Genomic DNA, 15,824 nt, shown 5'->3' on the forward strand with positions numbered 1-15,824 from the left:
GCATAAGCTGGGTCAGTAAGGCCTCACAAGATCTCACAAGGCCAAGTGATTGTTTCTGCCCGTGGTTCATAACAACCCCTGCAGTGCTGCAGGCTGGGGCAGTGGCTGGAAAGCTGCTCAGCAGAAAGGACCTGAGGTGCTGGTCAATAATGGCTGAACAGCACTAGCTAGTGTGGGCCTAGGAGACCAAGAAAGCCAATGGCATCCTGGCTTGGGTCAGCAATAGTGTGGCCACCAGGACCAGGGCAGTAACTGTCCTGCTGTACTCAGGATTGGTGTGGCCACACCTTGAGTTCTAGGTTCAGTTTTGGGTTCTCATGGCAAGAAAGATACTGAAGTGCTGCAGTGAGTCCAGAGGGGAGAAAAGAGCTGGGGAAGGGTTTGGAGCACAAGTCTAATGAGAAGCAGTTGAGGGAGCTGGTGGGGCTCAGCTTGAAGAAAAGGAGGCTCAGGGGGACTCTCATTGCTTTCTATACACGCCAGAAAGGAGCTTGTAGCTAGAAGAGGTCTTCTCCCAGGTAGCGAGTTATAGGACAAGAGGAAGCTCGCTCAGGTTGCACCAAGGGAGGATTAGATTGGATATTAGGGAAGATGCCTTCACTGAAAGGCTTGTCAAACCCTGGAACAGGCTGCCCAGGGCAGTGGTAGAATTACCATCTGTGGAGGGATTTAGAAGGTGTGTAGATGTGGCACTTCGGGACATTGGTTAAGTGATGTCCTTGGCAGTGCTGTGTTAAGGATTGGATATGATGCTCTTAAAGGTATTTTCCAACACAAAGGATTCTGTGTTCCTACAATTCTGTGATTCTTATAACACTTAAAAGTTTGAAGAAAAAGTCACAGGACTGTAAGTTTCCTTCTGTTTGCTTAAAAATTTTTAAAAATTCAACTTTGAACCAGCAGTATGTTGATAGGTCAGTTTGTTAATAGATTACATTCACAGGTGAAGATGAGTGGCAGATAGTTGTGAAAAATGTCTAGGGACTTGATGACTTATCTGATGTCCTCATTTGCTTGCTGGTTTTTTGCTGTTTCCCACTTTGCAAGAGGCTGGTGGCAGAAGGAGGCATTTCAGTGGTCTGTTTGGTTTACTGTGTTCTGCTAGTCAGTTTGGCAGTATGGATGTCTTCAAATGTGGAAATTTCATATTCGGAAAGTAGCTTGTTAGGGGATTGTGTGGAGCTTTGATTCTGTCTTTCAGTTTACCTTTCAGAGGAATCCACATTAATATCTGAAGGTAATACAGAAAGAAAGCCAAAAATTGGGGTGTATTCTTATAACAGCACCGTATCTTCAGCTTTCCTTTAAATACAGATTATTAAGTTGCAGCAAGTCAAGCTTTTCTGAATAGTGGTAAGTATCATGCCAAAACTAGGCAGAGGCTGTGAACTTCTGTGGGGTACTACCCTGACACAAGACTCTGGGAAAGTACAAGGTGTGAGATGAAAGTAGTTTATATTCATTAATCTAACAAAGCTCGGTTTTGTTTCTACAGCTCTGGCAAATTTGAGATTGAGGTTTTCTGTGTATAACTTCTTGTTTGAACTTCAGATTTCATGATTCTAGTACATTGCTGTATGACTTAAAATAATATCTGTCAAATTACCTACTTTTTGGACAATTCATATTAATCTCTAAATTTGCTTGTATTTGAACATCAGCTGAAGTGTTTCATTGAAAACAATTTATTTATATACCTATTAGTGTTAGTCTTTTCACGTTGGGAGGAGAGAATCATTAAGTAGTATAGATTTTGATTGTCTCATGTATATATGTTGAGTCTTTTAAAATAAAGATTAATTCATAGGTGCCAGAACCTTGGATGTCAGCACAACCAAAAAAGAGAGCTGGTAGTCTTGCTTTCTAATTTTTTTCTTCATCTTTGTTAAGATGGTTCCATGGGAAGATCTCCAAACAAGAAGCTTACAATTTGCTCATGACAGGTATGTGTCTTTCTGATGTGAATTACAGTGATAGGGAAATGGCACAAAGTGATCCTGTTAATAGGATCACTAAACTATGGTAAAACTTCCTTTAATGTCTAAACATAAATGTGTTTTAGATTCCCCAGTCTCTCTGTATGCTACCTCAGTAGAATACTACATCGGAAGAAAACTTTCATGGCTATCAGTACTGAGTATGTTCTCAAGTAAAGTTAATCTACTTATTTTTGATTTAATGAATTTTTAAATTGTTATATGTGGAATCAATTATTTCACATTCATAAAGCAAGTATCTCTTTAAATGAAAACAGTACTTCTGACCCATATTGTTTAATACATTACTTTAAATACTGGCACAGAGATTTGAAAATATTACCAAACATTTTTTGTATAATGTTTTAAAGAGATGGCAAAAGATGTGGCTGGGTTGCAGGCTACAGCTGAACCATATTTTGTTAATTTTGGTGCTTGAGTACTAGTTCTTCTAATTTGAGATCACTACTGGAGTTTACCTCTATAGGGTTTGTATTTCTTCCAAGTGTGTGGTTCTTTCTAGTTTATGTAGAAATAGATTTTGTAAGGGTTTACATATATCATTAAGAAAAATAACACTTTTATGATGTCTTTTCAGTTGGTCAGGTGTGCAGTTTTCTTGTGAGGCCTTCAGATAATACCCCTGGTGATTATTCACTTTATTTCCGGACCAGTGAAAATATTCAGCGTTTTAAAATATGTCCAACATCAAACAATCAGTTTATGATGGGAGGCAGATACTATAATAGGTGAGTTCTTGTGGCAAAAGGAATTATGTATATTTTGTGTTTGCATAACTTGCTCCTGATAATTATTTACTATTATGATGTTAAGACTGTAGTTTCCTTTATACTAAATATTTTCTCTAATTTCCATAGTAGTTACTTCTAACTGAGCAGATTCTTACAGTTTAAGTGTAACTTGTTTCTCTTGAAGTATTTGTGCTTGTTGTGCTTGTTCTGCCAACCAGTTGTTTCACTCTGTAAATTGTGGTTTGAATGGATCGTGTGGATCCATAAATTCTGTATCTGTAATTAAGAGATTACTCTATTTGAAGCAGCTTGGAAGCTTCTGCATGCATTCTTGTCTGTTTGAAAAGGGGAAAATAAAAATGCCAATTTTATCTGAGACAATCAATAGAGTTTTCAAATAATAGAAATGGGTATTTTCAAGAACGGGGAAAAATGCCGTAATTGTTGGAAAAAGTTACTAAATTACATTGAAATATGTGCATGGTACTCGGAGCAGAAATACTGATCAGTTCATTTAGAGTGAACAAACTTAAGATGCATTTCTTTTGCCATTAGTGCAAAAAAAATTAGTAATTTGTAGAAAACAGAAATAATGAGGTGTTTCCCCTTTTGTGGGAGAGACTATCAGTACACCTTCATCTTTGATAGTATTTTTTTAGAGTTGTTGTATCTGGAAGACTTTTCAGTAGTAAAAACTCACCTTCCTCCTTAAACAGAGGTCACTGTCTGCCTTAAAAAAAAAATCAGCATTTTTCCAGTCCTGCTCACTTAGAACCAGGGCATTCTTACCCCAGTCGAGAATTTCTGTCACTTCTGAGTGTGTCTGAGAAAATATTACGGTCTCCTCACTAAGTTCAGTGGACTTGTTCATATGACTACACTCACATGATGCTGTGAGGCTAAATGGATCCTTATGAACCTAGGCCCATTTCACACCCAGGCTGCTTGAATACCTTCTTCATTAGTCAGTCTGGCCTCCAGCCATCCTTACTGAAAACTAGGCTAGCTGCAGGGTCAGCCTTTCATGAAGGTAAATGCCAATTTCTAGTTGTGTGATTTGGGAGGATGATAGGCCAGGAGCCCCCCACCCTTGGTGATATCAAATTAATCAACTTAGAGGAACTCTTATTAGTCTCAAATGGGTTTGTAGCATTAAATAGTACACTTTCAGAAATATATTACCTTGTTATTGCTTCAGATTACTTTATAATATAATGCTGGATTCACTTGGTATGTAGATTACATTTGTCTGAAAGAGATTCTATGCAGCCAAACAGAAAATAAGATTTTAAAGTTAAGCAGCAATAAATTATGATAAAGTGCTTTAAGAATTTCTTTCAGTATTTTGTTACGTAGTTTTCCAGAGATCTTCCTTAGTGTCAACGAAAATCTTTGTTTTTGTTGTATGTTAGGGAGAATTATCACTATATTCTTAAGGTGATATTCAGTTCAAATTTCTGTGTGTGTAAGGTTGGTAAATCTGCTGGAAGTTCAAACATATAATGAAGAATGCAGCCCTTGGGTGCTCCATCAAGACTAGTCTAAATGTTACTCTAACTACAGAAGGAGTTTTTTAAATACATCTGAATTTATTTTTGGCCAGTATTACAAAATTGTAGAAATTTTGCAGGCACCTGCTCCTTACATTAAGAAACTCCTAATAGCATTTTTAATCAAGGAAGCAAATGATGCATTGAAGGTCAAGGTATTCCTGATTTGATGAGTGAGAAAATTCATATAATGCTGTTTGATTGATTAGAAAATGTTGGTAGTAGCTATTCAACCTGTGAAATGTAATGCCTGAGTCAATGTTTTTTGTAGTGTGACACAGTTGAAATTCTTATGTAGAAAACAGCATGTGTAGACAGCATCTCAGTAAAAATTGAAATTAATTATGTGATTTCATTAAAACTGAAATAAACATTAATCTCATTTTACATATCTGAAAAATAAAAGTGCTCATGAGAAGATAATTTTATCAAGTTTCCTAGTTCATAGTTTCAGAATGGAATAGAAAAGCTAACCAAGATACCTTGCTTTATGTAGGTTTTGAGATTTTTTACAGTATCAGCTATTGTTCCAGTGTTGCACACATGCCTTATTTGTATCTTTGAACACACAGCTGAGTATGCATAAACTGAGAAGTCACACTGAGTATATATTTATCTATTTAATTACTTAGCTCTTTTTCTAGATGGATATTTGCATGTAAATGATTAATTTCTGTTGATGACCCTGTTGCTGTTCTTTATTACAGTGCAAAAATTTCAGTAGTGCAAAAATAAATTAGAGCAACTTAAATGTCTTGAATGTCAGCTTGTTACTGTTACTACTTCTCTCCTGAGCCTTCCAAATGCAATTGCAGTCTGAATCTGATGACTACAATGAGTGCATCCCTGTAGAGGAATGCTGCTGACATGAGTGTTTGAAAGGATAGCTCAGTGATGTCCAGTTGTAATCTTTATAAGCCTGCTACCAACCTTTTCTGTTTTCTATTCCTGTCCTCATGGAAGAAGATTGCACTTCACTCAGAGTATGTCCCATTCCACTTAGCTAATTACTCTAGGACTTGGAAAACTATTGCCAATGAAATAGCAATTTTTCAGCCTGGTTGGAAAGTGGTAATGCACATGTACTACCTGAGTGTGCAAAGTGCAATGTCCTCATTTGACATTTTAAGCAAGTCATTAAAATACTTTGCAAAATTTAGGATTAGTACATTCTGAATACAGTTTTGTAAACCTTCTTGACTTCAGTGTATTAGTAAATCCTCATTCCTTTCAAATAGGATTATGATGATTAACACTTGATTTTATTAAAACTTTGAGGGAATGTTTTCTGTGGTTTTATGGAAAAGCAGATTCTCAAACAATGGAAAAATTAATGTTTAACATTTCGATATTCTTTTTGTTATTGGAACAGTATTGCTGACATCATTGAGCACTACAGAAAAGAACAGATTGTTGAAGGATATTACTTAAAAGATCCTGTTCCAATGCAGGTAGGATTTAATCTCTGAGCCTTTGATGTTGAAGTCAGAGACTGAATCACTATCAAATCAATTTGTGAACTAAATTACAGCAGAGATACCAGTGGTAGTTAAACAGCATCATCTCCAGTAGTCAGTCATCAGCAGTTTCAATGTTTTCAGCTCATCTGTTTCTTTTGTTTTATCCTCAAATACATACACTTACTGAAGACTGGCTTGTAGTCAACAGGAAGTATGGTAAGTTCTGTCTATGCGATGAGGTGTTCGACCTCTAATCTGCGCCCCTAGCTCTGTTCCTGGGCTAATGATTTGATTTAATCCCATATTAAGGGGAGCCTGTCTGGCCTTCTCTCTTCTGTGTCTGGGGTTTTTCTCCTGTCACAGGAAACCTGTACACACCAAAAAGCTTCAGGAGTGATTGCAGGGAGTTTAAAAGCTTCAGGAATGACTGCAGCACTTGTTCTGAAGTGCACTTGCCTCATAGCAGAAATTGATTCTAAGAGATCACCAGTTATAAGCATACCACATAATTTAGCTTTTCATGAGCTTATATAGCTAGTTATAAAATTTACATACCTATTCTTTTCTTTTTCTGTTCCCAAGCTTTCCTGTTTCATCAAATCGGTAATTTGCTCTTCCTGTCCTCCCTAAAGAGAGTTGCAGTCAATTCATACATGCCCTTTGTGCCATCTTTTTTATTGAACAGAAGCATTTCTTCTGTTCACCAAGCTAAGCACACAGAAGCTGATCCTGTCTCTTTGTAATGTTTTCATAGTTGCCTTGCTGCTACCAGTTTTGGTGTGAACTTGCCTTTCTTGAACATTTATCAGAACAATTTTGGAATATTACCATGTTATGCATAATTCCCTCTGGAAAGCACTTAATGAACATACATGTAATTTTCTGTGGTGGGTTGACCCTGGTGAGCTGCTAAGGACCTGCACTTTTGTTTTCATCGTGCTATTGTTGTTTTGATCAAAATCATAATTACTGCAGATATATGCACAGGAACCAAAGTAGAATATTATATAAAAACCAGTTCATATGTCTCTCTTCATTTCAGTGATGTCCTTACTACTTTATAGTCTTGCTTTTCTTTGTTTTTTATGGCTAAAGAACTTTTGTTCATCAGCTTACTTAGTAAGGTCAGACCTGGCTTGGGTTTTGGTCATACTTATTACTTGCATTTCTAGATAGTATCATTTCTTGTATGAATTTATCCTTTTTCTGTTTTCCGTTTCTTTCTTTCTTCTCTTGTCCTGAATTCTGCTCAGTTACAACATGTGGGTTCTAATGAGATTAATGAGGGACTGTGCCCCTCATTATTAATTATGATCTGCACCATTTTTGTTGCTTCAGAGTTTATCCATGATATCACAGGCCTATGAGCTTTGGTAGTAGAAAGTTAGAAGCTAGATAAATCTTCAAAGACTGGCATAAATTTTAATACAGTTGAAATCACAGTGAAAGATCATGTTTTTTGTTTTTCCATGAAAAAGACTTACTTTGTAGAAGTTGGTCTGCATTGAAAACCCTTATTTTCTTTCAGTTTGGGAAATATGGAAAGTGTTACATTTGTAGCATGTGTATTGTATGAAAAATGAATGCTTTAGTAAAATGCATGAGAGAAAAACAGTAATGAGTTAGGTAGCATTCAGTAAGATGATCCTGATTCCAGCTTCATAGGATACATTTTTAATGGTGATTTCTGAGCTTAAAGTATGTTTTTCTGACATGTTTTCTAGCACCAAGAACAAGTGCTTAATGATACAGTGGACGGAAAAGAAATCTACAATACAATTCGTCGGAAAACAAAGGATGCTTTTTATAAAAATATTGTCAAAAAAGGTTATCTTCTGAAAAAAAGTGAGTTATGATTGCCTCTATTATGTTTTAAAGGAAGAGAAAAAGCAGATAATGATCGTAGAATCATACAGTATCTTAAATTGGACAGGAGTCATAAAGATCATGCTCTTTGCAGGTCCACTGAAAGCTAAACCACATGACTAAGAGCATTATCTAGGCACTCCTTAAACCCTGACAGACTGTGAGCATTTCCTGCCTACCCTGTTCTAAGGACCAGCCACCTCCTCAGTAAAGAACTTTTTCCTAAGGGAAAATCTGAAATTTCCCTGCATCAACTTTGTTCTATTTCCTCGTGCCCTATTGTTGGTCACTAGAGAGCAGAGATCAGCACCTCCTAACTGAATTTAATGAATTTAGTGGTACTAGAAAGAGCAAAACTGAAGTGGGCAAAAAGTTCTAGCAAGTGTATAAGGAGTGTGAAAGATCTCTTTCCATAAGTAGTAGATGAATAGATCAGTGTGATGCATGAAATTACATGCAGCATGAAAATTTAGGTTGGCAGTTCCGAAAAAATCAGCACAGTACAAAAAGTGGGCATCCTTGTCAAAGGCAGGGTTCAAAGCATGAAATGAAATATATTTTCATAAAGTGCATGTCGTTAATGTTGAATTCACTAAGTTTCTAGCTGATAGAGGTTTGAGAGAGCTAGAGTAGTGTAAATACGTACATTCACCGCAGAGAACAGCTGGTTTCATTTTGTTATTCCAAGTGAGGTTGTATGTTTTCAATCTTAAATTTAAAATGCACAGTCTGCCGTACAAAGGATATAGTGACTTTTTAGGGTTCTAATGCTGACACAGCATAACATACAATAAGCACATTAAAAGCTGACAGCTTGACTTATTTCAGTGTAATCTTCAGTATTACCCTGAAGAATTTCCATTGAACAAGTCTTTCAAGTTTTGAGGAAGCTGGTCCCTTGCCAAGTGTTATAGTTCTACTTTTTGGAAAAATCAGCATTATTTGACTCAGAAAAACGGTATCAGTAACAAGATTCCTGCAAATGACAAGAAGGATAAGTTACAGGTGGTAATTTGGATAGTGACCAAATGCAAGAAAGAAGGTATGAATTTACATATAGCCTAATACAAGAGACATTAAAAAAATCCCAAACCACCCCAAACTATACCTTCTGAACAGAACAAGGGAAGCATCTCATTGGTTGAGGAGGTTTATTCTCAGAGGTGTAGAGACATGTCATGGAGTAAGGAATGAAATTGGAATGACTTGGAAAAATTAGGCTAAAAGAGGCAAATCGGAGTATTCTCTTGTAGAGGGATGCACATAATACATACGGACTGAATGCAATAAAATCCCTCTTCCATCTAGGAGTCATAGTATAATAAATTAGTGTTACATTTGTATTTTGGAAACAATTTAGCTACTAGTTTATTAAGGCCCCAGTGGATTTATGATGATTGAAGTATAAAATAAAGGCTGAAAATTTCTTCTAAATGGTTCCCTGATTTAAGCATTAATTTGTTGCAGAATGCTCCTAATCCATTGTAATTCAAAGAACCTTTCTCTGCAGCAAGTGGAACCAGCCAAATTCTTTCATAAGGTTGTGCTTGTGGGTTGATTCTGATTTAAGTTTGCATATAAAATATTTCCATTTCTGTTCTTCAGCTATATGTTTTTAGGTATTGTAATGCAATCAATGGTCAGAGTTTAGGAGTAACTTTCTAATGTTGAAAGTCCATTTCTTAAAAAAAATTGAATGAATGGGGTCCACATTGTCACTATTTGCAATCTGTGTAGATACAGGCGTAACACTGAGAGGAGTTCACTGTTGGGGCAGCTCATATGCACTTCCATAATGCTGCTGAAAGCACTGAGGATGTTTGAAGAATCTTTTGCAACTCTACCTGCATCTGTGAAGAGGATCTGGTTTTTGTCACATGTATAAAATTGAATGTGTATATTCATGTTATAACTCAAGTGTGATTATCTGTACATTGTTCTTTTTTTCGGAGTTTGACAGAAGCTTTACTGCCCTCTTCTGTATTTAAATTTACAAAATTTACATGTTGTTTTAGACAGTATTGTAACCATTTGCTTGATTCTTGTACAGGTAAAGGAAAGAGATGGAAAAACTTGTACTTTATATTAGAGGGAAATGATGCCCAGCTTATTTATTTTGAAAGTGAAAAACGAGCCACAAAACCCAAAGGACTAATAGACCTTAGTGTGTGTTCTGTCTATGGAGTACATGACAGTTTATTTGGCAGGTAGGACATTGGGGTTTTTTTAATCATATTGCACCAAGAGTTAATAAGATAAAGAATTTTTGTGAATTCTAAAAGTTCTGCATCATTTTGGTAGGTATTTGAAAGCTAACTTGGTTAGAAGTCTGTAGGTGCTTTACTATTTAAAAACAAGCACTTTGTTTGTAGCACACTAGTTCATATAAGTAAACATCCTCAAAGATTGTTTTTGCACAATTACTATACTCAGAGTTACTTACACATCAAATCTTACTTACTTTAATATTTAGATATTCCAAATATGCTGACCATGTGGGACGTGATTATCAGCAAGAAAGTTGAGAATCAGAAGTGTTAGATATTGCTAGAAATTAAGAAGAGCATTTATGTATTTTTTCATATGTAGTTACAAAACTCCACTGGCCTGTATTTTATAGAATTTTTATAGAAGAAATAACTATATTTACTTACATAATAAGTGATAGAAATTCTGGCTATCCTACAGATCTTAGTATTTATTGAAAAATTATATATAGACAACTTCTAGTTCCTTTGTGAAAAAACTAGAGACAAATGTTTAACATTAGTGGTATTTCTTGATCTACAAGGACTGATGCTTTGCTCTGTTTGTGGGTTTTTAAAGTCTTTAATAACTTTGAAAAAAACTCCAACATCTGACTACTGGAATGAGGAGCACAGATAGCTAAAGATTATTTTAAAAAAATGCTGAAATGTTCCCTGTGTAGTTGACAGTTAGGCACAAAGCTTTGGTATATATTGTAATCAATAAGCATTCTGTTTCCTTCTTTTAAACCCTGCGTTGTCGGTTGGAGCCAAGTTGTGTGCTAGGTGGTACTTACAGGTGTGTAGGAGGACATGCATGGTTGCAGCAGCTTAGGAAGGAGTTAGTGAGGAACTGCAGTTGAGACAGAGTTCCTCCTGCACTTCAAGTAGCTCATTAAAAACTCTCTGCATTTTCCTCAGAAGTACAGGGAAGGCTGTACTTCTTCAGCACTTAAGGTTGTAGAGGTTTGTGTCACATACACTCAAATGTTTCGTGTATGATCTAGTACACATCTTACTGGTCATGAGAGCTGTGGGACACATTCATCTAGGGGATTCCTTAGGTTAGCACTGTTTCCTGAAAGAAAAAATCCTTAATGTATGATTAACTGGTTGTGAAATAATGCTGAACTTCCACTGTTTTTAAACTCTCTAGGAATAATCCTTGTTGATAAGTGTTTTGAGATGGATGGTTTATTTTGTCTTAACTGTAAGCCAGCATACATGTCTTTTCAGTACACAGCATTCTAAAGATGTGTTAATGTTCTGAAGCAGGCTGCATGTTAGTTTTCTTAAAATGACACAATACATTCAAAACCAAAATGCAGTTTTTGAAGATCTGATAAATCTTGTTGGAAGTCTTCCTCTTTCCATTTGTGATGGTAACATGTAGATGAACAAGCACTGATGCAGTTATTCAATGCACCTTACAGAAAAACAGGAGAAATCTGTTAGTTCAGTGTAAACTTCATTTTGGTACAGATCAAGTGAAGGTATCTGTTAATATGTGAAGATTAATTAAACTTAATTTTTGTTCTTTTTTTATTTTTAAGGCCAAACTGTTTTCAGATAGTAGTTCAGCACTTTAGTGAAGAGCATTACATCTTTTACTTTGCAGGCGAAACTCCAGAACAAGCACAGGTGAGAGTTTTTATTTGCTAAGTGTAAAAAAAGTAACTCTTAATCTTGTGTTGTTCAGTGATGTTGCCCTTCTGAAACATGAAGCAAATTCATCACAAATATTTAGTGGTTATATAGCAGGTGTTAAAATGTACTGGTAGCAGATCTCTGAGTGGGAAGGTTGGTGCTGAAAATCCAGCACTTGTATTACCTGTTCTTCAAGGTTTTAGTTTTGACAAATTCCAGTCAGGCCCCATCCACAGAACTTCCATTACTTTCTGTTACCTGTTTCTGGAGAACATACATGTTTTTTGACGTAGTTCAATTTAGAAGAAGAAATTTACTCTCCAGGTCTTTTCCATGATATAAAACACAGCACAGAGAGTTTTACTTCAGAGTAAAATAAATAAAACGCTAATGCATGTATGTCTGGCCAGTGACCAAAGTGCATTGAAAGTGCATTGAACTGCCTTTTCCAGTTATTTGCTGTGTATATGAACTGGTAGTCATGCATAGTCTTTGGCCCTGATGGTGCACAGTGTAAGGTTTTCTGGGTTTATATACTGTCTTTAGTTACTAGCTCTCTTAACAGTTATGTTCAGTGATTAAGAATTGTGGGACAGAAGCTTTCTTCTTAGAATTAGTTTACCAGTAGATTGTATCCCAAATGATACTGTGTTTGAGTTCTGCAAATTCACAGCTCTGATGTATATGTTGCATTAGAAGTTAATCTTTGCATTTGCTGTTATTTGAATGGCATGAAAGCTTTTTAGAGCACTCATAACAGGCTGTTGTATTCACCAGAGCATGAAGTCTGTATAAATACAGTATTTTTTTGTGTGCTGTATATAAAGGAAAGCACAGATTTTCTTTTTAAATTAATGCCATTTGTTAAATTTGGAGAGATGACATAAGAATTATGTAGTGGAATTTGTCATACAACTGTCAGTATACTGTCTTCGAGCAGAAGTATGCTGTATCATAATTGAGAATATATAAGTTAAATTCCATGCTCCTTAATTTTTGTCATGTCTGTAAAATCTTTTGTTTTCTAAAAAATAAAATAATTAAGAATGTGTAGAAGATAGAATGTCCTGTTTTGTTTCCTGAACATTTGGTTTAATTAAGTTTTGAAACTGCTTAACAAGCTGTTCACTGCTTTTATACAGAACGCAGTTGTTTCAGATTTCTTTATAATATGGCTTTGGCCCAGAAAAGTTTACAAGTGTTTATCTTTTGAGAAAGCTCAGCTTTTTTTACTTTCTGACATTTCATAGAAAAATAGAAATTTGGTGGGGTGTAGCTGAAAGCTTTTCCTTGGAAGGATTTGAAAGCTGAAGCCTAACTCACAAAGCTGAGAATAGATGCAGTACATATTCCTGTATTTTTAAGATGTGTAAGATGCTGTGAAGAATGATTGAAGCACTGTTGTGGGGGTTTTAATGACATTATTAAATTGTACTTTGAGAGTATATCTTTGAGATACTGACTGAAGAGAAGACTGTTGGTCAAAATCTAAATTTTTTGCTTTGCAAGAAATGTGCAGGATTTAATGGTGGTTGGGAGACAGTAACTAGTGAATGAGGCTATAATACATATTTCACCTTCCAAAGACAAACTAGAGAATGTTGGATATATGCTCTATGTTTCTCTGTTAATTGTTCAGTTTTTGTTTGAAGTATACAGTGTTACGACTGCCACATGGGAATACTGGAGAGAATAATCAGACCAGTTTGGCTTGTTAAATGTAATTTTATCAGAAGCAAACAACTTTTTCTTAATTTTATATACAATTTGCAATTTCTTGTAGCATCACTACACTGGAAAATTGGCAAAGGTCCCACTGTATATCCATTAGTAGTGCTTGATAATTGTAAAAGAGAAAGTGGTTCATATTTGCAAGTTATTTATGAGGTTTTGCTTAGTAACGATAATAAATTTGCTTTAATATTCAGACTTTTGTAGTGTGGAATTATAGAAGACTTAGGTTTTGCCAAGCTAAAGTGAAAAGTCAGATACTTTTTGCAGATACATCTCTTCCACTGCAGAAAGCTGTATGACTTGGTTTCATTACATTCTACTGTATCCTTCTCTCTTAGGACTGGATGAAAGCTCTGCAGGTGTTCTGCAGTTTAAGAAAAACCAGTCCAGGAACATCAAATAAACGTCTACGTCAGGTGAAACTAATATTGTGGGTTAGAGGTGCATGTGGAGAAGTATTTTGCTTCCTCTGTGTAAAATGATACTAATAAGTCTCTCTGAAAGAATTTTTCCTTTCAACAGCAGCAAATCCTGAATAAAAGTCTAAAGAAGTCAGCAGCTTTTCAAATATGCCTCACATGGGAAATTAAAAATTCATATGACAACAAAAAATGTTGTAAAAAATGTATGTGTAAAATGTTATATTACACATACATAAAATACCCATTATTTACATTTTATTTACATGTAAATGCATGTTATTTAACTAATGATATTCATTTTATGTAACAAATACATGCTGAGCCAAGCTTGAGTCTTAATTTCTCTTGGCCTCTTGAAAGTGCCATATACACCAGAATTTCTTCAGAGAGAGAGAGAGAGAGGGCTATTAGTCTTAAATAGCTATATCTGTAATGATTGGAGAATAACAGGGAAATACTTTAAGAATTCCTGATATGATTTAATCTTTGGAACATTGAATGTAGTTACTTGTTAGAGGCAGTAGAGAGTGGAATAAAATTGTGAATAAAAAGTAATAAACCACAACTGTTTGGTTGTGAACATTAAAGAAGTTTGGATACTTCTGAATAAGTGAACTAAAGTAGGTGAATTTACAGATGAAGTGACAGGTGCAACTGGGAGCTGCACTGTGCAAAAGCCAAATAAAAAGGGAATTATTTTCTTCAAAAAGCAAAGACGGTGTTTTTCTTTGTAAAAGAATACAATGTAATGTGTTGTACGAGAGAATTTTACATAATCTGTTAGGAAAGCACCAAACAATAAACGACTGTATTTGGAATTGTTCATGGCTCTTACTCAGAGTGCCAGTCTTCCATTTCAGTAAAATTTTCTGTGTCTGGAAAAGTTATTTGCAAATCCTAATGCCTCAAAAATGATTGCAAAATAAAACCCCAAGATGCCTTAAAAACATGGGTCTAGATATTTGTTTTCAGTAGTTATTTGAGTTACTCTTACTTTGTTCTTTATGCTTCTTAAAAATGTTCCAGTACCTTTGTCTTTACTCTTCTAATAAGGAGTTTGGTATTCAGTATTCACATTAAGCCTCTGCATAGAGGATTAAAATAATTCATTCATGTGCTTTGTGTTTTAGCAATAAAAAATAAATTGTTTATTTTTTTTCAGGTCAGCAGTCTCATTTTGCATGTAGAAGAAGCTCATACACTCCCAGTAAAGCATTTTACAAACCCCTATTGTAACATCTACTTGAACAGTGTCCAGGTAGCAAAAACACACATCAGGGAAGGACAGAACCCTGTGTGGTCTGAAGAATTTGTCTTTGAGTAAGTTTTAATTATCTTGAATTAGTGAATTACACTTTTAATTTGTATTGGATTTAAGATTCTTAACACTCATTTATAGTTTTACAGTATTTAAAAAAAATACTGTATATGTGCTTATACAGCAGCAACATTTCAGACAAATTCTGCATGGGTAGAATTTTCTGTAGGCATCTATCTTTGCTAATATAAGTGGCTGATAATGATAACTTGGGATTGAAATGAAATTTGGAACAGCTTAAGTGCCAGCCATGTATTGTATTAATTGAGGCTGTCTGTTTTTTCTCCTAGTGATCTTTCATCTGATATTAATAGATTTGAGATAAGTCTTAGTAACAAAACAAAGAAAAGTAAAGATCCAGATATATGTAAGTATTTTTCTGTAAAAGATATTCATACATTACAGCAATGGATACTTTGTGTGGTTATCATTGGTCTTGTCAAAGGTTGTCATAAGAGAGATAAGTAATTTTTTATGTTCACCATACTGCCTGGGTATGTTTTTGATGTCTGGTACTGGCTTTCCATTAATGTTTTTATAATGAGAACTTCCACTGATTTTAGTTGTAAAATGCACTATGCTAGTCCTGTATGTCTGACATACGCTCTATGGTAGCTACTGCTAGATAATGACTGTGCTTACCAAAAAGGAAGAGCAAAGAGAAATTTTCTTAATTAGTATGCTCCATAAAATGGTAAGTGTCATGGAGTCTGACTACCTAGAATTTCTTTCCAGGTTTTTGGTTGCTTCCAGTGAGACAGGGAAAGGTGCAATTCTTTATTTAAAAAAAATAATCTTGGCAGTCTCTGAAGAAACCTTCCCTTTTTTTCTTTCCATTTTACCTCGACTGTCT

The 15,824-nt window shown here is 35.3% G+C and overlaps 1 protein-coding gene across 3 annotated transcripts in view; it reads left to right on the forward strand.

Annotated features, from left to right (window-relative positions):
* RASA1 (RAS p21 protein activator 1) overlaps positions 1–15,824 on the forward strand; it is a 47,874-nt gene that overhangs the window by 17,725 nt on the left and 14,325 nt on the right. For all 3 annotated transcript variants that reach the window (XR_005626929.1, XM_039703591.1, XM_039703592.1), the window contains exons 7-15: positions 1,891–1,943; positions 2,575–2,725; positions 5,651–5,729; positions 7,463–7,583; positions 9,655–9,811; positions 11,404–11,491; positions 13,570–13,647; positions 14,816–14,973; positions 15,262–15,338. Coding sequence is in view for 2 of the 3 variants with exons in the window: in XM_039703591.1 (XP_039559525.1) it covers positions 1,891–1,943; positions 2,575–2,725; positions 5,651–5,729; positions 7,463–7,583; positions 9,655–9,811; positions 11,404–11,491; positions 13,570–13,647; positions 14,816–14,973; positions 15,262–15,338 (962 nt within the window). In the remaining variant the exon portion in view is untranslated. The remainder of the gene's footprint in view (positions 1–1,890; positions 1,944–2,574; positions 2,726–5,650; positions 5,730–7,462; positions 7,584–9,654; positions 9,812–11,403; positions 11,492–13,569; positions 13,648–14,815; positions 14,974–15,261; positions 15,339–15,824) is intronic.

This window comes from Passer montanus, unplaced genomic scaffold (genome assembly GCF_014805655.1).
Source record: "Passer montanus isolate IOZ18808 unplaced genomic scaffold, ASM1480565v1 scaffold164, whole genome shotgun sequence".
NCBI lineage: Eukaryota > Metazoa > Chordata > Aves > Passeriformes > Passeridae > Passer > Passer montanus.